We start from the raw sequence: 27843 nt of genomic DNA on the forward strand, positions 1-27843 counted from the left end.
AACAAGGTTTTGAAACAGCGCAAAGACGGAAGACAGAGGGGGAAAAATTGCGATTAAATCATTTTTGATGAATTTGGAGAGTTACAATTTTTCCGCACAAATTTAAGGCACCACTGCTACAGAAAAAAAAATCAACTCCAGCTCTTGTAGAATGGTTGCTATTGTGCTACAGTTAGTAGCAGTAGTAGTAGTAGTAGTTGTAGTAGTAAATGGTTCGGGATAAAAGGGGGAATCGCACCTAATTTCTGCCTGCCTAATTGGCGACACAGCGCAGTGCATTGTAGGGGATGGGAAAAGGGGATAAAGGAATAGTGGAAAGATAAATAACAGAGAGCACTCGCCGCATAGCGACAGAAAGAAGAGATAGTAAAGATGGGGGACACGATCGAAGGCGTCCGAGGACGGCGCGCCGATCGGCGTGAGCTACGTTGACGTCGGAGATCACGGACGGCACAACCGCCCAGCTCGAAATCCATCGAGCAAACCAGCCGAGGCAGGGCCGAGCCCCTCCTTACGGAAAGGTAAAGCCCCCCCCCCCCCCCTTCCTCGCCCCCCCCCCACCTGATTTAAGTCCTGCGTGCACAGCTTCGCGGTTTCTGCAGGTCTTCAGAGACGCATGCTGAATAATAAAAACGTTAAAAGGAAAACGGGTGTCATGCCATGCTTCAACTGACTGCAATTGGATTACTTTGCAATTGAATTTCGCTTTTGAATTAGTTAGTCGTTGTAGGTATGCGAGATCTGCCAGAATTTCTTCGCTCTTTCTTTTCGCTCCCATTTTGCTCCTTTACCGCTTAGTCTCATGTAAAAGTTTTTTTTTTTCATTTGTTTGCATATCTGTTTGCTTTATATTCTTTGTATATGTTTATGCCGTTTGCAAGTATTGTTTCTGTATTGTAAACTGTCCCACCCTGTAACAGCTCGATGGGGCTCACATCGTTGAAAATTACGCCAATAAATAAATAAATAAATAAATAAATAAATAAATAAATAAATAAATAAATAAATAAATAAATAAATTATTATTTAATTATTAATTACTAACCAATAAAATTTGAACAAACTTACAGCTCTTCTACCGCAATAAAGTAGCAATGGCTCGCACTGACGCCATCTTAGCCAGCCCGTTGGAGGACCGGCAGTGTCGGAAGGTTGTATTCATCGTGGTCGGGCGTGGAGGCTCTTCCATTTGAAAGATCGCTAAGCCACCCAGAGGTCAAACTTTGGTTCTGGTGTTGCATTTGTGCACGAGTCTTCAAAAGCCCGTGGGCGCGAGTACTTTTCGAAGCGGTTCCATAGTAGAGGAATGACACGCGTTGATGATTCACAAGACGCATTCGCTCTTTCCAGTTCTTTACACTAAGTTAATCGGCTCGTCTCTCCTCCTCGCCGAGTGAGGAAAGGAGCAACGAGCGCGCATAGCTGCGAGCAGACAAACAGATTCGTTTTGCGAATGGCATGACCAGACGCGAATATTGACGTCACAGATGACGCCGGGGATACCCAGAGGCCCGAGGAGGTCGAAGAATTGTGTCTTGAAATTAGTGACGCGTGCGCAGCTCACAGCGCTGCTGAGTTTGGAATTGTTGATCATGACGTCCTTTTGAACTCAATGCGCGCGTTTACTTCGACGTCCTGAAAAATTATGGGACGTTGTTTAGAAGCCCTAAGTTCTCACACACACGCTAGAAGTGTTCTGATTGCCTCACGGCGACAGTGACGCGGCAACACGACGCATTGAAGCTATCATGTTGTAGCACAGTATACGTTACACGTCTTACATCACGTAGACAAGACATCTTAACTCCTCCCAGGTGGTTGTCATGGACATGTTCGCGGGCAAGACGCTGATACGAGCAGACGGCAGCGAGCACCCTGCCGAGGAGGCGCTCTGCAACGTCAAAGTGGTGGCCCTGTACTTCTCGGCCCACTGGTGCCCGCCGTGTCGCCACTTCACGCCCATCCTGGCCGACGCGTACGCTGAGGCAAAGGAGGCGCTCCCTTGCGGAGCCGAGGTCGTCTTCGTCTCCCTGGACCACTCCAAGGAGGACATGGTGAAGTACATGGACGAGTGCCACGGAAACTGGTACGCCGTCAAGTACGAGGATCCCTGGCGAGAGTAAGTATATGAAGGGGCAGATAGATTGATAGGACCGTACGCAGTGAAGCAGTATAGGGTGATGACCTCATGAGTCGATTCGTAAACGCACAACATTCCGAACGGAAGGGCAACAAATAGTCCCCATATAGCTTACACGACCACCCGTCACTCCGACTGACTTCTTTGAAGTGCGCTCCTAAGTAACCAATAAGCGAGTGTGCGAGCGCAATGCTAGCGAGCCGTGCAGCCCGCAACCTGGTTATGTATGAAGGCTTCCAGCTTCAAAACACGCCAACTTCAGTGCTAGCGTTAGAAGAAAGCACGACATAAATGCCACAAAAAAAAAAGACACGAAATGAAGCGTAAATGTTGGTAGAAAACGAGAAATTCGAAGCACTGGAACTATTCATATATATATATATATATATATATATATATATATATATATATATATATATATATATTGTAGGCATTCATTAAGCACATCTACTTTCTTTACACATATTCATCATCATGAGTGGTCGTCATCTTCATCTGCTGTGGGGACTTGGCTTGTCTGAGTTCTGTGCCTTGGGCGTGGTCGCTTCATCGTGTCTTCTGGGCCTAATAAAGGTTGCCTTCACCGTTACATCACAAGTGGTGGAGTGTGCTCTACGATCTTCCGTCCTCTCCCAGCCCGATCTGCCTCCTGGAGCTGCGCTCAGGTCGTCGTTTGTACCAGGTGTCCGGTAACATGCCTCAGGACGAGCCAACCGGCGCTTCTGCGTCTACCTCCACGGCCCCGGCTACCACGGCCTATCCAACGTGGATTATCACCGCGCACCAGCGTGAGCCGCCCACGTTCGCCGGACTTCGAGGTGAAGATGTGGAAGATTGGTTGGACCAGTTCAATCGAGCGAGTTCCACTAACAACTGGGATGATCCTACCAAGCTTCGCCGTGTTTCTTTCTACCTCACAGGCGTAGCGAAAACATGGTTTTTCAATCATGAAACGGACATTACGGACTGGACACGCTTCAAGCAACAGCTTCGCCAAATTTTCGGCACCCCGGCGGTTCGTTCAGCTCTCGCGAAGAAGACACTGGATTCTCGCAAGCAACAATGCGGTGAGTCCTACACGTCGTACATAGAGGATGTGCTTGCTCTCTGTCACCGTTTCAGCACGTCCATGTCAGAATCAGAGAGAGTTCGTCATCTATTGAAAGGGATAGGCACGGTCGCGTTCAGTGCCTTGGTCATTCAAAACCCGACTACAGTCGCTGACGTTGTTGCCACGTGCCAACGCCTAGAGGAACTTGAATCCCAACGGTTACCGCCGGACAGCTCTGAAAACACTACCACGACTGATGCCTCATTGCGTGCCATGATCCGGGCGATTATACGGGAAGAGCTGCAATCTTTCGGCCTCTCAATGACACCGAGTCCACCTCCCCCCTCCAACACTGTTTTGCGGGATGTTATCAAAGAGGAGTTGACGTCCATGACCGGGCCAGCGTTTGTAGAGTCTCCAGTACCTCGACTCCAGCCGACGTACGCACAAGTCCTCGCTGGCTCACCACCCGTGGTACAACCGATGCCCGCACACTCGACGCCTGTCCCGCTGGCTTCGTTAACTCCGAGTGTGACTAGCCAGCCCTTTCACCCACCGTGGCGGCCGCATCGCCCGATCTGTTATTACTGCGGCTATCGGGGCCACATTGCACGCGTCTGTCGGAAGCGTCAGCAGGACGAGCGTCGTGGACTCGACACCTACGGACGGGATGATGGGACAAGCTGGTACGCTTTCCAACGTCGTCCTTATGATCCGCCGCTACGCCGCTCACCGTCTCCAACTGCGACATCTGAGCCAACCAGTTCCTACCGCTCTACTAGACGCCGCTCACCCTCACCCCTCCGCCGTTCCACGTCTCCATTGCGACATGTGTCGCAATTCACCAACCAACGCCCGGAAAACTAACCTCTGCAGCTTTTGGAGGAAAAGCTGCATCGAACGAAAAGACAGAAATTCCTCCAGTGCGTCCATATAATACGATAGCTGTTTTCATAGAAGGTGTGTACGTGGACGCTTTAATAGACACTGGTGCTTCTTTGTCTGTCATTGATCGTTCTTTGTGCTCACGTCTACGAAAAGTCACCACCCCTTATGATGGACCTACACTGCACGCTGCTCAAGGGGACGCCATTAGACCTGCCGCTATGTGCACCGCTCGTGTTTTCATAGCTGGTATTCTTCATTTTGTACAATTTGCTGTGCTGAATTCGTGTGCCCACCAGATTATATTAGGCTGGGATTTTCTGTCTACGGCGAACGCTTCCATCTGCTGTCGAGAAAATGTTGTTCATATGATGGAAACTGACTATGCCCTGTATGCGGATGACAAGCCCGTTCGCTTGCTCGCTGCTGAAGAGACCGAGCTACCACCTGGTCATCAGCGGATAGTTGCCATCACTTCTAATGTGATCGACTCTGGTGACGTGTTTGTCCAACCATCTGCACGCTGTCTCGCAAGAGGTATAGCCCTTGCTTCAGGTCTAGTGCGATTCCACAATGACTCCGGACTTCTCTACGCTACAAACCAGACTTCTGAGAAAATTCTCATTCCTAAAGGCACCACAATGGCTTGCGTTTCTGAATCTCAACCTGTCTCTGTTGTCCCGCTTATGCCAGCGTGTTCTGACCTTCCTTCTATTGGACGTTCACCAAGCGTTTCTGTTCTTGCTGCGACTATTAGTCCAGAACTGACCTCTTCACAGACAGATGAGTTGCTTGCCTTGCTACAAAAGCATAGCAGATTGTTTGATGCCCATTCCTCATCTCTGGGACAGACGTCCATAATTAGCCATCGTATCCAGACCGATGGCACTTCGATCGTACGCCGTCGACCATATTGCGTCTCTTCATCAGAGCGTGAGATCATTGAACAAAATGTAGCCGATATGCTGCAACGGAACATTATACGTCCCTCCACGAGTCCTTGGTCATCCCCTGTTGTTTTAGTAAGGAAAAAAGATGGCTCCGTGCGATTCTGCGTGGACTACAGAGCACTTAATAAGATTACCCACAAGGATGTTTACCCCATGCCGCGCATAGACGATGCTTTGGATTCACTGCAAGGTGCTGAGTACTTCTCAAGCCTAGACCTGCGTTCAGGTTACTGGCAAATACCCATGCACGAGGATGACAAAGAAAAGACAGCGTTTTCAACACCAGATGGGCTGTATGAATTCAACGTCATGCCATTCGGCCTTTGCAATGCTCCAGCAACATTCGAGCGGATGATCGACACAGTTTTACGAGGCTTGAAGTGGAAGACTTGCTTGTGCTATTTAGACGATATCGTTATTTTCTCGTCAACCTTCCCTCAGCACTTGCAACGACTGGACGAAGTTCTTACGTGCCTTGCAAACGCAGGCCTTCAGCTGAACACCAAGAAGTGCCGTTTTGCGAGCAAGACGATTAAAGTGTTAGGCCACATCGTAAGCAAGGACGGTATTCGTCCCGATCCTGACAAGATTTCCGCTGTCCAACACTTCCCGCGTCCTGAAAAAGCCAAAGATTTGCGCAGTTTCCTCGGCCTCGCTTCTTATTTTCGCCGATTCATTCGAGACTTCGCCTCAATAGCTTCACCATTGCACAAGTTGCTCGGATCAGGCGTCGCCTTCGTGTGGTCTCCTGAATGTGAAGCGGCGTTTGCCCAACTGAAGTGTGCACTCACATCCGAACCAGTCCTTTGCCATTTCGACGAAACCGCGCCTACGCTCCTGCATACAGACGCTAGTGGTCGAGGCATTGGTGGAATTCTCCTACAGCGAGACAAATCTTCACGTGAGAAAGTCGTCGCATACGCGAGTCGTGCACTGACCCCTGCTGAAAAGAATTATACCATCACCGAACAGGAGTGCCTAGCGGTCGTATGGTCGATACAAAAGTTTCGACCTTATCTCCACGGCCGCCACTTTACTGTGGTTACGGACCATCACGCCTTGTGCTGGCTCTCGACAATCAAGAACTTGTCCGGCCGCCTTGGTCGCTGGATTCTTCGCTTACAAGAATACGACTTCACTATCACATACAAGTCGGGAAACAAGCACCAAGACGCCGACGCACTTTCGCGTTGCCCGCTCTCTTCGGAGCCGCTTAACAAACCCGCCACTGCCGCACACGAGAAGCTTTCAGCCGTCTCTTCCCTACATGTTTCGTCATTAACTACTTTGGACCCAACTTCTCCAAGCGAGTGTGGTTTGTTCTTATCTCACCAACGTGCTGACCCTTACTGTCGCCGCATCATGGACCGTCTTGACGGGACTTGCCGGCCCCCTAACGCCCGTCTTCGCCGACAGCTGACGCAATTCAAGCTCAACAACCACGTCCTGTACCGTCATATCTACCACCCTGATGGTCAACGCTGGGTGCCCGTTTTACCTCGCTCTCTTCGGGCTCAAGTCCTCAAGACATATCACGACGACATGTCTGCTGGACACATGGGCTTCCAGAAAACGTATGACCGCATAAGATGTCACTACTACTGGCCGGGCTTGTCCACCTGTGTCGCGAAGTACGTTGCCTCATGCGCCCTTTGTCAGCGTCGCAAGCTACCTACATCAACTCGAAGTGGACAATTACAACCGCTCCCGTGTCCCCTGCAACCATTCGAGGTAGTTGGCATTGACCTGTATGGTCCGCTTCCTATGACTGTCACGGGCAATCGATGGATAGTTACAGCTGTCGACCACCTGACCCGCTACGCCGAAACAGCTCCCGTGCCTTCTGCATCAGCTTCGGAAGTGGCCGACTTCATCCTTCGAGCAATAATCCTTCGACACGGAGCTCCTCGTGTAATCCTGAGCGACCGTGGAAGAGTATTTCTTTCAGCACTCGTCGAAGAAGTGCTCAAGGCAGCCGGCACTACACACAAAACAAGCTCCAGTTACCATCCTCAGACGAATGGCCTGACTGAGCGCTTCCATCGTACACTGTCAGATATGATTGCGATGTATATCGAACCCGACCACAGAAACTGGGACGCCATTTTGCCATTTGTCACTTTTGCGTATAATACCTCTTTACAGCGCACAACCGGTTACTCGCCGTTCTACCTCGTCCACGGTCGCTTCCCCTCTTCTTTCCTCGATGTTTCGTTCTTCTCTGCGCCTGTCAAACCATGTTCATCTTCAAGTGAAGAATACGTGTCTCGTCTACTTCATTGCCGCCAGCTGGCTCGCGTCAACACTGAAGCCAAGCAACAGGATCGCAAGCTTGAATATGATGCCTCTCATCGTGCCGTGTCTTTCAGCCCTGGTGACGAAGTCCTCCTTCTTACACCCATTCGCACTCCCGGACTGTGCGAGAAGTTTCAATTACGTTTTATTGGCCCCTACACTGTCTTGGAGCAAACATCTCCTGTGAATTATCGCGTGGCACCCGTTCTTCTTCCGACGGACCGCCGCTACAGGGCAGCAGAAATAGTCCACGTATCCCGCATGAAGCCTTTCATACGGCGTTCATCTTCGCTTTAAAATGCGGCCAAAAGCTGCGGTCAGGATGACCGCTTTCACGTGGGGGGGAAGTTAGTGTAGGCATTCATTAAGCACATCTACTTTCTTTACACATATTCATCATCATGAGTGGTCGTCATCTTCATCTGCTGTGGGGACTTGGCTTGTCTGAGTTCTGTGCCTTGGGCGTGGTCGCTTCATCGTGTCTTCTGGGCCTAATAAAGGTTGCCTTCACCGTTACATCACAATATATATATATATATATATATATATATATATATATATATATATATATACATATATATATATATATATATATATATATATATATATATATATATAAGGAAATAAGTGTATACGTAAGGGCTCGTTTTTCCGTGTTTTCACACAATATTGAGATCTAACAGACAATAATGCCAAGGAAAGTATAGGGAAAGATATTAGACCAAATTGTAATGTAAATATGAAGAAAAGTGGGTGAAAAGATAACTTGCCGTGGGCAGGATCCGAACCTGCGACTTTCGAATGACGCGTTCGATGCTCTACCACTGAGCTACCACGACAGCTATCCCCCCCAGCCACTCTATAGGGTTTATATGTGAATTAAACGTGGGAGTGTCAGTCAGCGCCACCAGTAGCCACGGCGGCGAGTGTGGCACACTCTTTTGATCCTGTTTGGCGTCACGTAGCACGTGAACTTGTTACGAGTGGGCAGCTGACCAATAGTCCCTCGTATACAACCTGAATTATATATATATATATATATATATATATATATATATATATATATATATATATATATATATATTGTAACGACGAGAAATAAGAGACAACGCCTTTGCTGCAGGCCGGCTGTTCTTATTCTGACTTCGTCTTCCTCGGCTTCCGTAACCTAGCCTGCGCCCTTGCCTGAGCCCCACTATTTATTATCATTACACTCGGCCCCGACTGCGAGCCTCGTGGGCTACCGACAATGTCTCCGGTGGGCGGCATTGACTATTCCGGGGTGGCCGGGCTCGGCCAAGCTGATATTTCACATGGAAGTTTGTTGAAGGAGATTCCGGAGGACGACACTGGCTGTGACGTGATGGTCGGTGCAGGCGTCGTCCACGATGGGGCCAACGCTGTTGACTTGGACAAGATGCCGCTAGCAGGAGATACAGACTCCTGCAAAGTGGCCGCGTTGGTTTAATCTCGTCGGTTTGAGCATCCTGTCGCAGTCGTGTTACAAATGCTGGAAATAGTCCACGCTGCACCGTCACCTGCTGCACTGAGCGTCGACGCCTGCGTTGCTTGCGGTGTGGCAAGGGGCGTCGGGGTGTCTTTGTAGTCATCTGAGAGCCGAGTTCAGGTTGCAGCTTGAGAGGCAACGCGTGCTCTTGCAGCACTGCCTTTGTCGGACTCATGCCCAAGCTGTTTATTCCTATAGTTTCACGTGCAGTAGAGCCTTCATTGTGAGATGACCTGTCACTAACCGGAAGTATTACCTTCTCTGGTAGGTCTTTGCTGACAGTGACTTTGAAGGAAGCGGCGCTTAGCGTGTGGCAGACGTCCGCACACTCGGCCACAGACTGACGTGATATCAGGAGATGTCGCTTCGAAGTGAGGGTCAACACTGTAGGGTTGTTCGTCCCAGGGTAGGTGGTTAAATTGGCTGTCGGGAAGCTGCAAAATACAGCTGAAGCCGCGAGGGTGGTCTCCTTCTGGGATCTATTCTCGGTAGCGGTCGCGTAAGACTGGGTGGTCGTGGAGAGGTGATGGTGACTCCGTCCAAAAGCAGCTATGAGCTTGTCACTCCAGTCCACCCAGGACGTCTGCCGCACGCCTTCGTATCGATGCCAAGCCGCGGCAGCATTCCGAAGGCGGTCTATGGCCATGCCCCACTTCTTTTGGTCCGTCCACGCTGCGTGATCTCCGACAGCGTTGACGGTTGCCACCCATTCCTTGGCATCGTCCTGGAAGCCGCGAAACTCCGGTAGCTCGAAGGAAATCGGCGATGGCGGGACTGCGGGCAAAACTCCGAGATGTGCCCACGCCAAGCAGTTCACTTGCTCTGATACCTCCGTGAGAGAACGCCCGAGATTGCGACGGTTCTCGGGCGAGCTTACCTCGAAGTTTTGTGAGGCGGCCGCAGCCAACATGGCATTGAGTGCGCACAATGTTGGCAAGATGGCAGGACATAGCTGGGAGCTCGACGCTATGAGGGCGTTGGTCGTGACGCGGAGTTGCGCGATGGTATGCTGCAGCTCCGCTGCGCTGTCGTGTGATCCGCACGAAGAGCCAAGGCCCGCCTCTGCGGAGGATACAGTGACTGCGGTACTCGAGGTGGTACAATTGCTGACCAAGGACGCGTGGACGGCGTCCCTTGGAAATCCAGCTGTGGTAGGAATCGTGGACATGGGTTCCAGGGCGCTGGAAGCGTCAACGACGTTCCCAGGCAAGCGGAACCCGTGTGATGAGTTGTGACCTGGTACTGTGGCGTAGATGAAGCGGTCTTGCGCCGCCGGGTAGGCCTCGACGCCGTACACGGTGGGTGCTTGAAGCGCCGACAGGTTGCCAGGTATGGAGGAGGCATGTACGCCATCCCTAGGTGAGAGAGGCCCGTGCGCATGGTTGCCGCGACGTGTCGCGTCCCAGGACAAGTTTCCCGGAACCACAACGGAGGCCTGGACGCCATCCGTCGGTGCTGGGATCGATGCTGGCCGCGACGGACGCCTTGCGGGTTCCATCAGCGAAGAAGCGTGACGGCGTTCCTTATCGTGAACTGGTACCGGTAACGGGTGCTGGAGCCGCCGAGGAGGCCTTGACGCCGTCCCCGAACGGTGGTGTCAGTAAACAGCTGCCGAGGAGGGCTTGACGCCGTCCTCAAGCGACGCTTACTGCGGCTGCACGTCGGCGGGCGTTCTGGATGACGAAACCGAGACGTAAGCCGTTTTCTTCGTCGACTGCGCCATTGTAACGACGAGAAATAAGAGACAACGCCTTTGCTGCAGGCCGGCTGTTCTTATTCTGACTTCGTCTTCCTCGGCTTCCGTAACCTAGCCTGCGCCCTTGCCTGAGCCCCACTATTTATTATCATTACAATATATATATATATATATATATATATATATATATATATATATATATATATATATATATATATATATATATATATATATATATATATATATATATATATATATATATATATCAGGGGATGAGTATAATAACTCATCCCCTGATGAAGGGAGGACCCCTCCCGAAACTGTTGGAAAATAAAAGTAAATATATTTATCCTTGTTGACAACGCTCCCGTTGTACCATATCCCATACCTTCACGAAGACTAACTGGCCCATTGAATTATTACTCCCACTATATATATATATATATATATATATAACCTCCGCAAGTGTATAGTCTGGCTGCGCCCGATCGTGTCAGTCATAAGGCGTCATAAGAAAGTGCGCACTCTCGAGGAGGAAGCGCGCTTGGACTTCTGTATACACGAGCAGCGATGGGGCCAGTGCTTCGCAGTGTTAAGCTTTGCGCGACTTCAGTGCAAACTATACCCGCATTTTTGTATATATATTTTCCTTCTTCCTCCCCTTTACTCCTAAAAAATCAAATCAAGGGAGCTGGCGAGGAAGTACGTCACAGGCATTCCCACCCTCATCATTTTCAAGATGGACGGCACGGTGATCAGTTCCTGCGGACGCGAAGAGGTTCAAGACCAGGGACCGGAAGTCTTCCGCCGGTGGGCCGATCAGGCGTAGGTTTATCGCGGTAGATCGCTCGTAGCTACCCGTTGTTTTGCTGGCTCGATCTACAGCCCTGCGCCTTCTATAGCCTGCCGAATAATCAATCAATCAATCAATCAATCAATCAATCAATCAACTATATTTCGTGTAATGCGAATATTCGAAAGCTTACGAATATCAAATATGATACTACGCCGCAATTCGATATTCGAAAACTACTCGAATTTCGAACGGCATTCGATTCGATCCTAGCGCTTTTCGATTCCTACTGAATCGGCTCTAAAAAGTGATTCGCACGCCGCTATCGTTCAACCATCAGTTGACGCTGATGCTGATGACCTCAGATGGATGGCGCTCACCCACAGAGCGCGTTGGGCCAAGAATTGGGTGGCAGGATACTTAAATGAAACTAAACGGAAATAAAGCCAATCTGAAAAATTAGAGATTAAACTGCGAATAAACAAAAATGGTTGCTGAACAAGCGGTCAAACCATCTCTTGTTCCTGACAGACATAGCTACGAATTATAAACTAAAGATCTGAAAAAGTTGGGGTTCTCTAGCACGGTAATCTTTTAGTTGCATTGATGTAGTCAAACACAGTGGAGCATTTATCCCTAGCTGTGGCAGTGAGCAAATGAAGTGTCGCCAAGTGATAAAATTACTGATACATTTACTTTTATCCTAACTTCTGTAATGGGGCTTCTAAACATATTTTTCTCTGATAAGAGTAACGACGACAAAATAAAAAGAAATGTTCAATTGTTTCAATTTCGTTGCAAAAAAATGCACAGCGGTGACGCCTTGAGTCGAGCTTTAAGGTCATAATTAAGTTGTGGAACTGTACAGCGCAGTCTGGTATAAGTGACTTCTAACTGGCGAAATACACACCACTATTTATTCTAGCAATACCTTAAATGCTCGAAATCTTTAAATTTATTCAAATTACTTATTCCGTATCCCAAACAAGCATTTCGGAACCTTAGCGCTGTCACGTAAGCTGTATTTGGCAAAACTGGGATGATGGGCCCAATCAGAGATACTCCTGCTAAAGAGTCCGCCATTTCGTTCAAATATGATTCGCGGTGGCCTGATACCCACATTAAATGCATTTTTTTTTACGTTTTTCGGTATTAAATGAGGAAACGTGTTGATCGGCTCTGAATTTGCTGCCGCAGAAAATGCATTAAATACTGACATTGAATTTGTAATGATCACTGCATGATGATTCGCTTGAGGACAATTTGCGTAGGGCAAGAAAAATATCCAATAATTCTGCAATGAATACAGGGGTATAGTCTGCGAGTCAAATCGAAAAAGACAAGTCAAAAGAAGAAGAGAAGATGTCAATCCCAGCCCTTTTTTTTTTTTTTTTTTGACACAGATGCATCAGTCGCAATGATGTTGCTTATCTCCAGGTGAGCTAGATAATCTGCTAACTGGTCTTTTAAGTACCTCTGTGCCAATAGTTTTGCGTTATGAGGAAGTATATCATCAAATTGTATGCTAAGCATAGACTTCAGGTTGTCTATTGGGGCAATATGTTTAATTTTTACATTCAGTTGCTGTAGCATCGCTTGTGCAAATATGATTTGAGGAGTGTGTAGTCGCGACCAATGTGTTTCGAAGAATAAAGTTGGTTCTTGAATGAAAACGGCAAATGAGCGTCTTTGGTGTGAACTGTACATATTTAAGAATGCTTGCACAGTCAGAATTTCAAACCTATTTAGCGGAGAAGGTAGGCGAGCTTCCATATACAACACGTTGTTTGCAACAAACTTTGGGAGACCCATACACAAACGCAACGCTTCTCTTTCCAGCAGTATTAGAGGTCTCATTCTATAAGCTGCACTGCCAGAAAACAATACGCATCCAAATTCCACGATAGGCCGCTCATAAAGTTTATATATCCTTATTAGCGCATCTCTTCTTAAACCCGCTTTACGGTTTGCGAGCTTCCGTAGCCACCCCATGGCACGTGTTGCCTTGGAGTACACATCATCAGTGTGGCTTCTTCAATTTAATGTATCATTATATAGGATGCCCAAATGTTCAAGGAAATTCGCCTACGGAATGAGCTAACTACTATACATCAACGAGATGTTGATAGGCTGCAAAAAAGAGAATGCAAGAAGCGCACTTTTCAGTACGTTCAGCGTCATATGAATGTTTTTGAGCCACCCTTCTATCGTATTGAGATAATCTTGTAGACTCTGATGGTATAGGGATTGAAGATCGGTATTACTTGCAAAGAAAGCAATGTCGTCCGCGTACGCATATAACTGAATATCCTTAGTTGATGGAATGGAGCTTAAGAAGATTTTAAATAAAACTGGCAACAGGACAGCGGGCCCTCTGTGGTACGCCACGTAACTTCTTATGCCTATTCGATGAGTATACCCATCTTTGAAGCAGTAATATTCCTTCCCTCTTAAAAACTCCGAAACCAAAGCAGTGATGTAGTTGGGAAAGTGGTGATGTTCCATCTGTTTTAATAAAACTGAATGCTCAACCTTGTCGTACGCTTTAGCCAAATATAGAGTAACTAATGCACAGTATTGGCGCCGACGCCTAGCGAGGTGTATTCGGTTCTCTAAATCAACATGCGCACACCACATTGAGCAACCGGATCTAAAACAAACTTGACTGGGGTTTATGATTGCGTTATTATCAATATATTTTATTACCCGGGCATTCAAAACTCTTTCAGTTAGCTTAGCCAGATTAGACGTGAGTGATATCGGCCTTATATTGTCTAGGGCAAATACTGTTTCCTGCTTTTTATGAAGTGCAATCAATTTAGACAGCTTCCATTCCGCGGGTATCCAAGCTTTCGTCAAAGAAAAATTCACCAGATTAAGTATACTTTAGTTGGAGAAATCTCGAATATTACTTTTACCATTGCATTGGCCACCCCGTTTGGTCCAGCTAGGTGCTGAAGAAGATAAGTGCCTTATTATCCCTGCCAGCTCGTCTAAAGTAACATACTCGAAATCCTCACCCGCCACTGGGTTGACAATTTGCAGTGGTATAGTTGACACAAATCTATCTTGGAGCCCTTTCGCAGTATTTTCTACCAAATCAGAGAGTTCACGGGGAGGAAGAACGGAAGAGTCAATATTTTCAGCACGTGGTAACATCTTTTGAGAATTTAAAAATCTAAAGAGCACATTTTTTTTTAATTTTCAGCCCTAGACAGATAATCAAATCGTTTCATATTATAGCCATATTTTGCTGTACTTGTGCATTTGAAGTATGCTGCTGGAAATTTATAATAACACCAATTTTCGGACATTGATTGACCAGCAGTTGTTTTCGTGCAGCTTTACGTTTTCTATAGCTCCTCACGCACTCTTCAGTCCACCGTGGACTAAAAGAACCTCTTGTGGCCGAGTTTAATTTAAAAGTTGCGGCTTTCACTGATCTTTTTGACGCTGCACACAGACCCATAGCCCTTAACTCATCTTGCATGTCCTCGCTGCGAATAAAAGTAGCTTTCAAGTCTTTTTATAATTTCTTTTATAGTTGAGGAATGAGCCGACCTTTTCGGCGACAAGTATTCTCGGAATGTTAAGGACAAATCTAATGGGCAAGCGGTCAGTGTTAGTAGCACAGTCTAAAGTTCGCCACGAACATATATCTAGAGATGAGCTTGAAAATGTCAATTCTATTACAGATCTTGAGAGAACTCAGACAAAAGCAGCAGCGTGCGAAATTAAACAAGGTAAATTCTTGTCGTTAGCCCATACCCACAAGCGTTTTCCGCTAGCATCTGTTTTGAATCCCCAAGCCACATGATGTGAATTGAAGTCTCCAGTAAATAGTATATCCTTTCTGCAGGCAGAGAACATGTCTTCTAGACTTCGCGTGCCTTGCACCCCAGCTGGGAAGTATGCATTTACAAACGAAAAGGGAGAACCGTCGGGTAATATTATGTCTACTATCGAAATTTCACAATCTTGAGCCATACATCGATAAGAGATCTTAGCTTTGTAACTAAATTTAGTTGCTATCAAGACAGCAAGTCCACCACCTCTACTACGTCGGTCCAATCGAAATAGTCGATACTTTTTTAGGTAACCCTTCTTGCCGGTTAAAAGCCATGTTTCTTGCAGTGATGTAATATCCGGGTAAAGTTGCGAAGAAATGTATGATAGGTCTGTGGCTGCAGAAACAATTGATCTGCAATTCCACTGTAATATAGTTAGAGAACCTATTTTGATGACAGAACCGTAGCAGAAACTGCTTGGTCCAAAATGTCGTTTCGCAAAAAAGTCTTTTTTTAGACATGTTTAGACGCGGTGATTGAGAAATGATGATGGTGATGGTGGCACTACAAATTCTTTTTTGGACAGATACTTTTTTATTTCAAATTATGCGAAGAACTTTTTGATGGGGGAGATTGGGTTCGCTTCAGAGCTTTATGAAAGTCCATATCCATATCTGCACACGCTTCCGAATCATCCGTTAGATCATCCTCTTCCGTAGTTTGGGAAGTCCTTGCCTCAGGAGAAATCAAATCAATGGCTAACGTGCTGTTTCACTGTCTAACTCCGCGCGCTGCGATACCACTGATGCCCGAGGATCCCGATCGTGCGTATATGCTACCCCAAGAATTTGGGACAGTTGATTTGGAACCAATTGTGCCAAGCTTTCAAAAAGGTTGTTTGCGAGGCGTTCCGTTGCCTTTTCATCTTTTTTCGAAGCCTTCTCTATCGCCTCTGCGATATATGTTGCGAGAGATGCACCCATGGCGGTGCATGGTACTACGTGCTGCAACACCTGCATATTCTTTAGATCTGTCCTGCATTTCGGCAACTGCGTCTCTCCGAGAGCACCACTTGCTTAACACAATACCAAATATAGCAAGCTCCCTTTCTTATGCTGCACAGTCTGCAGGGTGCGCGCCCCATTACATAGGCAGCCCCACTCTTTCTCAGAGCTGCACTCGCGGCTGTCATCGTTTTCTCCACACCGGTGGCATCTCAGAACTGAAGGGCACCCTCGGACGCAATGTCCATATCACCAACATTTCAGACACTGTAGGGGTTCGGGGGAAAGTGGCTCTCCCTTATAGATCAGTGGCCATGCCTTAATTTCTGAAGGTCGAACTGCTCCTAAAGGTGTCTTTATCACCGATTCCGTTGGGGATTTTCTGTTATAAATTCTACGGGTGCACCTGTACACTGAAATTACACCCGCCATCGAAAACAAATCTATAGCACTTCTACAGGTGTCACGCTTGAATCTACACCACGGAATAATCCCTTCAAGCATGCGAGGTGTGCTGGAATAAACGGGCTCACAGGATGCGCTGCAAATTCAGAACATTGTAGGAGCTCACGAATGCATTCCTGATCCGCGGAACAGCACAAGATGCCTCCGCGACCAAACTGGCGAACATCGGTGATTTCCTGAAAATTCGAAGTGGCTTTTCGGAGCTCCACTTGAATCACCTTTGGGTTCTATACATCGGGATAGTGCCCACATTGGTAGGTACCAGTGCCACGGGGACACTGCTCGCCCCACTGCGTAACAAAAAGTGAATCGGCCAATCCTTGGCCGGAGTGGAAGCTAACCAAGGGGAGTGCCCTTGACCGGGAGATGAAGATGACATCAAGATCGAATGACTCGCTTCAGCTGAGAAAGTCCGACACAATCACTGAAAATAACGAACTCTCAAGGAGCAATAAGGACACTGCCACCCAATCCTAAGCCTGGGCAGCTCCTTCACTGTCGAGCTTCTTCAGAGCCACGAAACGGCTTCTTCACAGCGACGAACGGAAGCAGCGTGCTCACCTCACCGAAAAGTTTTCTTTTTCTTCTTTTTCACTCACCACAGCTATGGCGTAGACCCCTCGCTTGTAGTACCGCGCCTATACAGTCACAGAAACCGAGTCAAGTTTGTTACTGTTGTACAGAAACGTTTTTGTTTTTTTTTTCTTCTTTTTTCATTGTAATTAGGAATGAAGCCTCACCTTTTCACTGCTGAACTAACCTTATTCAGGGAAGTTTCTGATATCACTGACAAAGTCCCGATGTTTGCGAGCAAGTAAGCACGTTGCTGTTAAATAAACAGATTCTATGTTTCCCATTCGTGTATACGTGCCTCATTCATTGTATATAGTACAGACAAGTACCAACTTTTTTAAATTACGGGATGTCTTCATAGCGGCCTTGCATCCGCAAACGTGTACACGGAAGGGGCACAGGGGGAAGGCGGCCGCCCCTTCTAGTCACTAATTAATAGGAGGGGGGCGAAAACTTAGTCCCTTACATTGACACAATATGGAGGTGGCGCTGCGACTCGGGGACGGGCGCATAGTCAACCCCATACATTGACATGGAGAGGGGGGGGGGCGTAGACTAACCTTTGACCTCCCCCCCTCCCCCATAAAGGGAACCCCTGCACACGCTCATGTTGGGATAAGGACGTCATCGAAAGCTGCTCTTGTACTTGTGGCAGTCCCTCACCGGCAGAGACAGAATGCGAAACATTCCGTCCGCTTGGATATCGGTGCACGCATCAAAGAAAGTAAGCACATGCGGTTGAACCAACGTTCATTCACGTTCAGTGACGTTCATTTTATCTGGCTGTTCCCGCGGTTTAAGAGGAAAAGAGCAGTGATGGTACGCAGCTTGTCACAGGAACGGGTCATTTGAAGATGTCATTTTTCATGAAGAGCCAACGCCAACGAGGAGGAGCGTGCAACGGATTCTCATGGCTTTCCTGCGAGACACCGGACTGTGGGAAATTTGGTGACAGATCCCCACGATTCAGGAGATGTTCAGGCGGAACAATTGCCAGCCATTTAGGCCACGCCAACACTGCCTGTTGCAACATCACAAGCACCACCACCAACGTTACTCAATGGCGCTTAATTGCCCCTGGAATGACTAGCCGGAAGCGTGACAACAAAGTTAGGCAGACCGAATAGGCAGAGGCGCGTATCGCTGACTGAGAACACATTGCGCAACTGCTTACGGTGAATCGACAAATCTGGAGGATGAGTACGGTGAACGCTTTTATTGCCAGACACATCTACACAACTCCAAAGTCTAGAAATAGCGGCTACTATGAATAACACCGAGTTCTACACGAGTCAAGCTCCTGGAAGCCGCGTGTCAATTGTGGTGTGAAATAAACAAAATAAATAAGAAAAAGAAAGCTAACAGGCAATAGGACTGCCACACAATTAAAAACATCAGTGACGCGATGTGCAAGAGCACTATAGTTTCAGTCCTAAGTCCGTATGTGAGTTTACCACGATCATGAACTGCGTATGAAAACAAAGAATGCACACAGGACGACCGAAGCGCACGTCCTGCAGTGTACTTCTATTCGTCTCGTTTTTTGTTTGTTTTTCGCACTGCTCATTAGGTGTGCAACCGTATCAATTCGCCCGGTTTTCTAAGTCACTAAGCCTGTAGTCACGGTGCTCAACAATCTCTGCCATATTTTTCTTCCGTCGCGGTAACTACAGCCCGAGAGCCTGAACACAACAATGCATATAGTTGATGAACTCTTGTTCTGCTCACGGGATTGTCAACTGCTCCGATCAATCAAATTGAACTTCACAAAACGGATAGAATGTCAAGTGTCTGGAGAGAAAACAGTAATGCTTGCAATACCTAGGGAGCGAATTAAACGAGTTTCTATTTTTTAAACAAACGAACGAGCGACAACATTCAGAAACGACGCTACGCCGCTACACCTTTCAAAATAACGCGCTTGTTGCACACCGACGTGATTGCGCGCGAAACGCCGAAAGCACGGAGGCCACGCAATACAACGTGAATTTCCTTTTTTGGCCACGCGCGCGCTGCGTTCGCGAGCCGGTTAAAGACGCTGGGTTTACGGCTGGATTCCCCTCGAACACGGAGGAAGCCCTCGAAGTACACGCCCTCGTTAACTGTCGGTGCAAACGTTGTGCAGAAGAGGCTGACCGTGTTTCGTTTTCTTGGCGCATTATCGAATCGTAAGTTACCTTCACATGTTCGAGATCTGCCTGTTCGATGGTCAAGCTGCATCTTTCCCGCTATCCGACGTGGCAACCGCCGATTGCTTTCGCGTTGTCGGCACTTTCGTTGTGTTAACTGCAAGGCCACGGCATAAAACTTTGAGCTGTGCATTGGCTTTGGCGAAAGCAGGTGTAACCCACCTTTGTTCTTCCAAACGTATTAGATGAAATCGGGTAGTTATTGCGTCCCGTTTAGCATGATCGTCTTATTAGCAAATGCATCGGCGTGCCATGTCCATAACGTATTAGTCGCGACGATTTAAAATACGAGGCGGCGCAATCATCAAGCATGTGATCGTAAGCTTGAGAACGGCAAAGCAAACTCGATCGTTAGAATGAAACAAGGAACTTTGTCAATTATATCAGTCGTGGTATGCGTGTCTTATCCCAGAAGCAGAACAAGCGCGATACCTTTTCCACGCGTATTTGGGTTGGAACTAATTGCGGAAAGGCGAGCGCGCAGTCGCCGTTCGCAAGTTATGCTTTTTCTTGTCCAAAATTAACACGTAAATAAATGGGGGAAAAGGTATCCGCAACAACGTACGAAGTGGTAAAAACGGTCGTAACGATAGCGATGCCGCACGGCCTACTTTTAGCCTTGTGACCACGCGAACCTTTATTTTCATTTTTGATTTTGTGCTCGGCGTGTTGCAACCTTTGCGCCGCCACACGTAGCCAGCGCGCGCGAAAAGGGCAACGGTTGCGGAATCTCTCAGCACGACTCACTGCATAGTTTCCAGTCTATGACTCATTGATCGCCCCTGGCGGGCATTTCACGCCAGCGGAGCAATTCCGCTTGCTTCTTCCGCTTTCGGCTACCGGAATGTAATCAATTCGACGTGTCGCAGTGTCTAGGAATGAAAAGTTCCCGGTTTGTTTGGAAGCGTACGTGTCTTCCGTGTGAGATACCGCGCTTACAATACTTTATGAATTAACGACTTGGCTTTTAGTTTTTTATGCGAGGACATTAATGCAAGCCCATGTCGGTACATGTGCTAGGGATAACACTTTCCCACCACAATGTGCACTCCTAGAACTAGAGGTGGTAAAAAAAAAAAATTGAATGAGAACAATGGTTCCTGATGTACAAGTTGCCATTGTCGCTTACGAGTCTCAGCTCTGTGTACCTTTCAGCAATATCCTGAAGTGTCAACCGCTCTCGAAATGTTGTCGTTGCTTATGGTACGCGAAATTTGAGATTTACTGCAGACATATTTTGCAACATCCAAAAGGACATAAAAGTTGAAATGGCTGCCAAGTCAGTCGTTATCTTGGTTGCTGTTGCCCCTGTGCTGCATTGGAAGCAACGCCATTGATTTCTTTGTTTGAGTGATGAGAATCTGTTGAACGAGGAATTTCTCTTGAGCCTGCACTTCCACATTGGGACTTTTCGCTTTACTTGGTTACAACCCATGAAAAAAATGCCAGGCTTGCCCACACCTATAGCTGTGCTTCCAACAGAGAATTTACACAAGTGCTCCGTCCAGTAGGGCTTATTCATTTTCAGATCAAGCACCTCTCGGGTGTTTCAGACAGCCAACTTTTCCTTACAGAACCACACTTTTGTTGCCGGTTTTGGGTCAAACTTGGTTGTCCTGGTAAACTTTCTAGACTTCTGGCTCTGCCAAACTTGACGTTTAAGATAGTGACAATGAACCTTTAACTGATATGTGTAGTTTATAAATTAGCCAAGAAAAAGCACTTACGATTTGGGCATACACCAGCCAGGCCAACTGTCTTTCACAGGTGAAGGGCAGGCACTGCAGTTCTATAGGTGGAGCTGTCTTTTTTTTTTTTTTAGGCTGTAAGCAAGTGTAGTAATAGTCGTAACAAACACAAATCCTGTTGTCCAAACATTCACTCCACAGACATTTGTTGCCCAGCGACATATCATTGCTTCGAGCCGTACTTGTACAAGTAATCGATTGCTTGTGATCGATTACATTTTACTGTGATACTGTAACACTTAAGTTACTTCCTTTGAGGAGTAACGACTGTGATAATGCCATTCAGAAAGTGCACTTCTTTTATCAGAAGTTCAAAGTACTGATTGGAGAGAAATTGACCCTAGATGAATTTTTCTCCACAAGGACGACCTTCACGAAATAGAAAAATACAATATTTTTAAAGGTTATAGGTTTACCCTATAAGGGTAACTAACTGGATTCCCAGAGAAGGGAAGCGGGTTAGGGGGAGACAGAAGGTTAGGTGGGCAGATGAGATTAGAAAGTTTGCGGGTATAAATTGGCAGCAGCAAGCATAGGACCGGGTTAACTGGCGGAACATGGGAGAGGCCTTTGTCCTGCAGTAGACGTAGTCAGGCTGATGATGATGAGGTTTACCCATGCATATTTTTTTGTTATAATCAGTTACAAGATTAAAGAATTATATACCTCAAACTTCTGTGTCAACTTAGATTTGAAATTTCACACTGATAGTTTGCCCTACCAAAATAACATTTGACAAAAGTTTGAGGTAGATACATGCTTCTACCGATTTGTGCGACGTTCCCTACTGGCCGCCTTGCCATTTATACGTCTCCATGTGCACATACACGCTAGAGTAATAAAAATTGTTTATGAAAAGTAATGTAACAAGAAATCAAATAATTTAGAGCAATTTTTGAATACTTTGTTGAGGCTGTAGTTGTAATTGTATACCTTTCACAGTGAAGCAGTTGTAATTGGTTACCTTTTATCTTCATGATGTGTTTACATTTGTTCTTAACTTGTCTTGTTTAGACATCCTCGTCATCATTATCAGTGGGTACCCAAGCTTTGCTTGATGACTTTACCGGTGCTCATTGAGGGCTTCTCGGATTGCACGTATCACAGGCGACAGACATGGACATCTTCAGCGGCAAGACGCTTGTGCTTAAGGATGGGAGCGAGCACGCCGCTGACAAGGCCCTTGGCGACGCCAAGGCCGTGGCCCTTTACTTCTCAGCCCACTGGTGCCCGCCGTGCCGCATGTTCACGCCAGTACTGGCCGAGGCGTACAAGGAGATGAAGGAGGAATGCGCGGCACCAGTCGAAGTCGTCTTCGTCTCGTCGGACCGCTCCAACGCGGACATGCTCAAGTACATGGAGGAGAGCCACGGGGCGTGGTACGCCCTCAAGTATGGCGACAAATTCCAACAGTAAGCACCTGACGAATTTTCCAGTTTTGCTAGTCCCACGAGATGAAAGGGAAAATTGATGTTGGATGGAAATTTATGTTGGGTGCTCATCTGAATCGAGGCATCATTAAGCCAATGCCCTCGCATGCAATCTAGTTGGCTTGAATAGTAGAGAAACTGCCCGGAAAGGTGGCAGACCTGCATTCTAATTGCTAACCAGGACATTATTTTGTCAACTGGAAAGCTTTTGCCTTGCGAGAAGTCTTTATAAATATATGTTTGGTAGCTCTATGATGCACATGGATTTTTTTTTTTTTTTGTGCTGTTTCCATCTTATTTTTTTGTGAAAAGCTCTAAAATTCAGGCTTCTGCAGAAACAATTTGTCATATTTATTACCCAGGCAACACGGTTAATCTGAGCCCGCATAAACACTTTTTCTGCAAAGGGTGACGTGTGATCAGGTCATTTCTAGAGTTATTGTCAAATCATTGGAACGATTGTTCCTGAGTAGCCACTTCACCAATATGTCAATGACAAAGTGGTTTTGTGCTGTTTATGATTGACCTATGCCATTGCAACTAGCTAATGATCATGACTTGTACTGTGATGTGTAGTTGCAATTGCCTGCACCCCAGTGGGTGATAAAACAGTTCTGTGCAGCAAGTGTTTCTCTCAGTTTGCGACAGCTGTTGTAATAACCTGGCCAGAGCCTGGATTACATCAAACGAGGAACGACTCGCATAAGAGGTTTCGGATTGAAACAGGCCTTCACTTTTTCATGTTTACTGTATGCTTAGGTATGAGTCCAGCATTCAAATTTTGCTGGTTCATTTTTTTTTTTTCCATGGTTCGTAACATGAGCACCATAAGACACTTTAGTGTCTGGTTTAGGTTCTACGTAACATGCAGCAAAAGAGGACTCTAGGGAATCCACAACCTAACATAAACCAATAGCTGCCGACCACAATTGCTGTTAGGCTTAGTATAGCTTCGCATTAACAGAACACACTATTGCATCAGGTTCTGTTGTGTTTGATCGTTTGGCAACCTTCGAAAGTTCTTTATCTCGAAATAGATACACTGACAAGCTATGGAGCGTGCTAAATAAACTTCTGTGACAGTACTCACTTCCACAAACTAGTTTAGCTTTGGCACCTAGAAGAGGTGGAGCCACCTTGACACTACCTGTGTTGCTGTTACTGTGTAACCATGACCAGGTAGTTTCCTTCAGGTTAGCGATGACACCATAACTAAACTGATACTACTTAATGTCAAAATAGTTTACCTGCCAATATTGTACTTGCTTAAAGGTCGTCTTCAGAGAATTTTCGCTTTGGCCAAGGTAAATGTAAGCAGTATATGCAGCAAATCCTGTCAATTTGGGATTTTGCAGGATCCGACAAGATACACAAATTAACTGTAAGTTGGAATTATTGAAGGTACCGGGGAAAAAAAAAGATGCTTTCCTACTACATCAATGCACTTTTGTTGGCTGATCAAATCCAGAAATCCTGTTATTTTGCATAAAAGCAGTGCGGAAGCTAGAATCCCCATTGTCTAAAATTCCTTCCCACTGCAATCATGTACAACACGCCCCCAGCCTTCGTTGAAGAATTTATCATTTGCTGCTGTTGCCATCGCCATCAAGCACAACTGACAATAACCAGCAGCCTAGCAACATGGTAGCAGGGGATATCAATTCTGAAGGCGTGTGGTCTGCCTAAACATGAAAAGTAAAAATTAAGCTACAGAGCACTGCAGCTCGTTGATATGCTCTCATGAACAGCGACTACACAACTGTGAAGGTATGTGGCAAAAAAATAAAACTACAGTGTGTGTGTGTGTGCGTGTGCCCGCGTGTGATGGTACAGTGTACACTTACGTTTGAGGCGATACTAAAGAGCCACATTTTCTATGTCATGCCCTTGTCGCGCCTCACTTTCGAGGTGTGCTGTAGTTGTGGCTCTTTTTTTTTTTTTTTTTGTAGATTAGGTTTCGAAAATTGCAATTTCACTAAGTTTTCATAACGTGCCCACTCGGATCTCTGCTGCAAAATTTTGCACAGAGCCTTCTGTACACCTACACTGTACATCTGAAGGACTTTTTGCTTTCCACGGTGCTTCTGCTCATATTTTAGCTGTGGAACTTTGCATAACGGGTTTTCTATTTTTATAGAGAAGGGCTTTGTAGACAGTCTATAATGTTGTCGCATTTGGCCCCTTTAATGACCTTTTCATGCACGAGAGTTGTGCAAGCGATGGTATTTTCGCGACTTTGATAACGCGTACATGCACTTTAAGGGGAGGTGCGGGTCGAAAAACGCGAGTTTTCTTCAAAATGACCGCTTTTTTTTATTTTCGCCTGTTTTGATAAGATTAGTACCTCTACCTTTCTGAAAAAAAAATGCATGTCAAGACTTGACTGGAGATGCTTTAAAGTGGAAATGCTTTAAAACGTTCAAAGTGGGCAGTCTTCGAGCACCTCGTCGCCGATAACGTGCCGCCGCTCGCCATTGTCGACCACATGAGGCGAAGAGTCGAGGCTCACTGTTCAAATAACGACAGTTTCCGTCGCTGGTGCGGCTCAAGAAATAATAAAAAGAGCACGCTTTCGCGTACTTCAGGTGCCGCAACTGGCTTATCATGTGCTTCAGATCGGGGACCGCCACTGGCCACTGCGCGGCTGTATGTGCTGTGAAGCCTACTTGCGGGGTCCATGTCTTGATGAGCAGCGCAGCTTAACAATGCTTTTCTCGTGTATATCTCTGTTATGAATGAAAAAAGCCATTCTTCATGCGTGAAAGCCATTGTGGCTATGCGCTCTGTAGGAATAGGCTGCGGAGCAGCTGATCCGATTTGTGGCAGTTGGCTTACAAAAGCCAATGCATCAAAAGTCATTCACAGCCATCAGCCGGAAAGCTCGTGATGCGGCAGTGGATGACGTCAGCGTCAATCTTGCTAGGTCAAAGAAACTTAGCGGGGACAACATTGCCATTATGTACGACGGTATGTGGCACAAACATGGCTGCAAAATGGCATCAGCACTGTTGTGTCCCTTGACACTAGACTTAGTTTAGATTTACAGTCCTGTCGAACTTCTTCCTAGCTTGCAGTCAGCACAAGGCTCGGCCAGATGGAGCAGAAGTAGTTTGGCAAGCACTTTATGGCCCTGTCTGTAAGCGAAATATCTGTGACGAGTCGGCTCGAAAAAGCCAAAAGGGACAAACTTATGGTGCTGGCGCATTTTAGTGGCAGTGGCCACTACAAGGAGGATTGTTCTTTTTGGTGTGTAAATGTCATTGCATTTAACAACATCTTTCATAAACAAACACTCATTTTTAACTTTCAAACTCCTTTTCTCAAAACACAAATTTTGCCATTTTTTTAATGTGCTCCTCCTTTTTCGGGCACTAGTGTTCGGATCTGCATGAAATATTGCCCAAATTTTTTCCAGAATATGACAAATACAATTATTTAATTTAAATTTCAATATTTTATTATATAATAAAAAATTGTATGTAAACCTTTACTAGGGTGGGTGAAATATGGACTTTTTTACGTCTATTATTTTTCCCGCCTGTTACTTATTTTGTATGTGCTTCCTTATTAGTTACTTACATTCCACACTTTATTTGAAACATTTTAAACTATGAATGGTAAAAAATTACGGAAGTGTAGAGATGAAAAGAGGATGGGAGGGGGGCAAAAAGGTCAAGGTTTTCACTTTGTCTTGTCGCAGAGCTGAAAGTATGCAACTTGCAAGAAAACTAATTATATGTTTGAAATCAGCATACTAAGTTCCATAAACAGCTCAAGTTTCATTGCTATAGAGTTAATATTAAAAAAAAAGTGTCTTCGAGTAGCATCTCCCCTTAAAAGCTCTCTTTATTTCACCTGCCAAATTTGAAGGGATCTGAAGACCAAGTACGGCGTAAGCAGCATTCCCACCCTCATCGTTATCAAGAGGGACGGCACCGTGATCACTGCCAATGGACGCAACGACATCCAAGCCGAGGGTCCGAGGGCCTTTGTCAAATGGGCCGGTGCAGCATAAGATCGCCGTGCCTGACCTGCCATTTCTGAACTGTAGCCTTTATTTTTCTTTTTCGCCTTGGCAGCCTAGACTGGCCGGCTCTATATGAGATTATGCTTCCAACTTAATAGTTAGTTAGTGTTGCAGGAAAAAAAAGAAGCGTTTTTCAGCGCAGCTTGTTAGAGTTGCGCTTCTGGAACCGGATCGACTTCCTTGTCCTCCGTCTGGTTGACAGTACATGCTAGTATACTTTCTTTTTCTGAGCTTTCTTATAGAAGGCGACCACTTAATGGATGCAATGGTTTTTTGCGAATGTGTTAGTGGGAATATACATTCCTACAACTGTATGTTAGTGCATTCTATTCAGCTGCCAAGGACACTCAGGGGGTGTTGTTAACAATTATGCAAACAGGGAAGGCATTTTAATATGGACATTTTAATGTGGCACAGCCGAAACAGCTGATGTGCTATGATGCATTTGTTATTGTGGGCAGCTTTGCGGTGATAAGATACACGAATGCCCGTACAGCGAGTGAGCAGAGGCATGTTATTAATACACGACACAGTACTAAAGTTGCTGCCACACTGTGATAGTCTTGCTCATTTTCAGTTGCGCCGTCAATGTTTCGCATGATGCACAAGGTCGCACATCTTCAGTCGTACAGCAAGATAATGCCTCATTCGATGTATTTGGTCCACTAGCTCGGCCAATGATCAAAAGTAACGCCTGTTTTGTGTTGCACTGTGACCAAAAAAAAAATTTTTGGAGAATACTGATGTTCGGTTTTTGTTGTGGCCGTCATCGCACAATACCATTTTTCTTTCTTTCTTTTCTCGAGATATATTCTTGCGAGTTCTGCGGGTATTCTGCCTTGCCTTTCAAAAGTATAAACCTTGCCTGTTGCTAGGTGCAACCCAAACTAGCCCAAACATGCTTTGCATAGTTATTCAGTATATCAGTACTATAACATATTATACATATACATATATACATCTGTGACAATATATTTACTTTCAGGGAGTTGTTAATGTATGCCTGTTATAACCCACTTTGTTTGCCCAAAGAAGTGCTTTGTTCATTTCCTTATATAAAAATTTCAACCTTCTTTTTCCATTATTTTTTTCATAATATACTTATACTATGTTAATAAACTGCCTTTTGCAAACGTCTCCACGAGTTGCCTCTGTTCTTGAAGACAGAAGTTTGTTGCCTTTTAAACATTGACTTTGATTCAGTGCGAACTTGGCTAACAAAATGTGCAGCATGCTGCTAATAAGCACAATGGTTAGCAGAACACAGTAAGTAGCAGTAAAAGTAAAAAAATGTGTAGCAAA

The 27843-nt window shown here is 46.1% G+C and overlaps 1 protein-coding gene across 1 annotated transcript; it reads left to right on the forward strand.

Annotated features, from left to right (window-relative positions):
• The first annotated feature begins 1814 nt into the window (after positions 1–1814).
• LOC119181395 (uncharacterized) lies at positions 1815–27678 on the forward strand. The gene is made up of 5 exons (XM_037432624.2): positions 1815–2119; positions 11212–11349; positions 12721–12754; positions 22192–22496; positions 26385–27678. The coding sequence occupies exons 1-5, from the start codon at positions 1824–1826 to the stop codon at positions 26527–26529; spliced, it is 918 nt and encodes a 305-aa protein (XP_037288521.2). The 5' UTR covers positions 1815–1823; the 3' UTR covers positions 26530–27678.
• Positions 27679–27843: the final 165 nt, after the last annotated feature.

Source organism: Rhipicephalus microplus, chromosome 10, assembly GCF_043290135.1.
Source record: "Rhipicephalus microplus isolate Deutch F79 chromosome 10, USDA_Rmic, whole genome shotgun sequence".
Classification (NCBI taxonomy): Eukaryota; Metazoa; Arthropoda; class Arachnida; order Ixodida; family Ixodidae; genus Rhipicephalus; species Rhipicephalus microplus.

Excerpts from the sequence above, each read along its gene's own strand:
- LOC119181395 (XM_037432624.2), top strand. The coding sequence starts at position 1,824 with ATGGACATGTTCGCGGGCAAGACGCTGATACGAGCAGACGGCAGCGAG. Across the intron at positions 12,755-22,191 it reads ATGATGTTGCTTATCTCCAG|GCGACAGACATGGACATCTT; the intron begins GTGAGCTAGATA and ends CACGTATCACAG. Across the intron at positions 22,497-26,384 it reads TATGGCGACAAATTCCAACA|GGATCTGAAGACCAAGTACG; the intron begins GTAAGCACCTGA and ends CCAAATTTGAAG.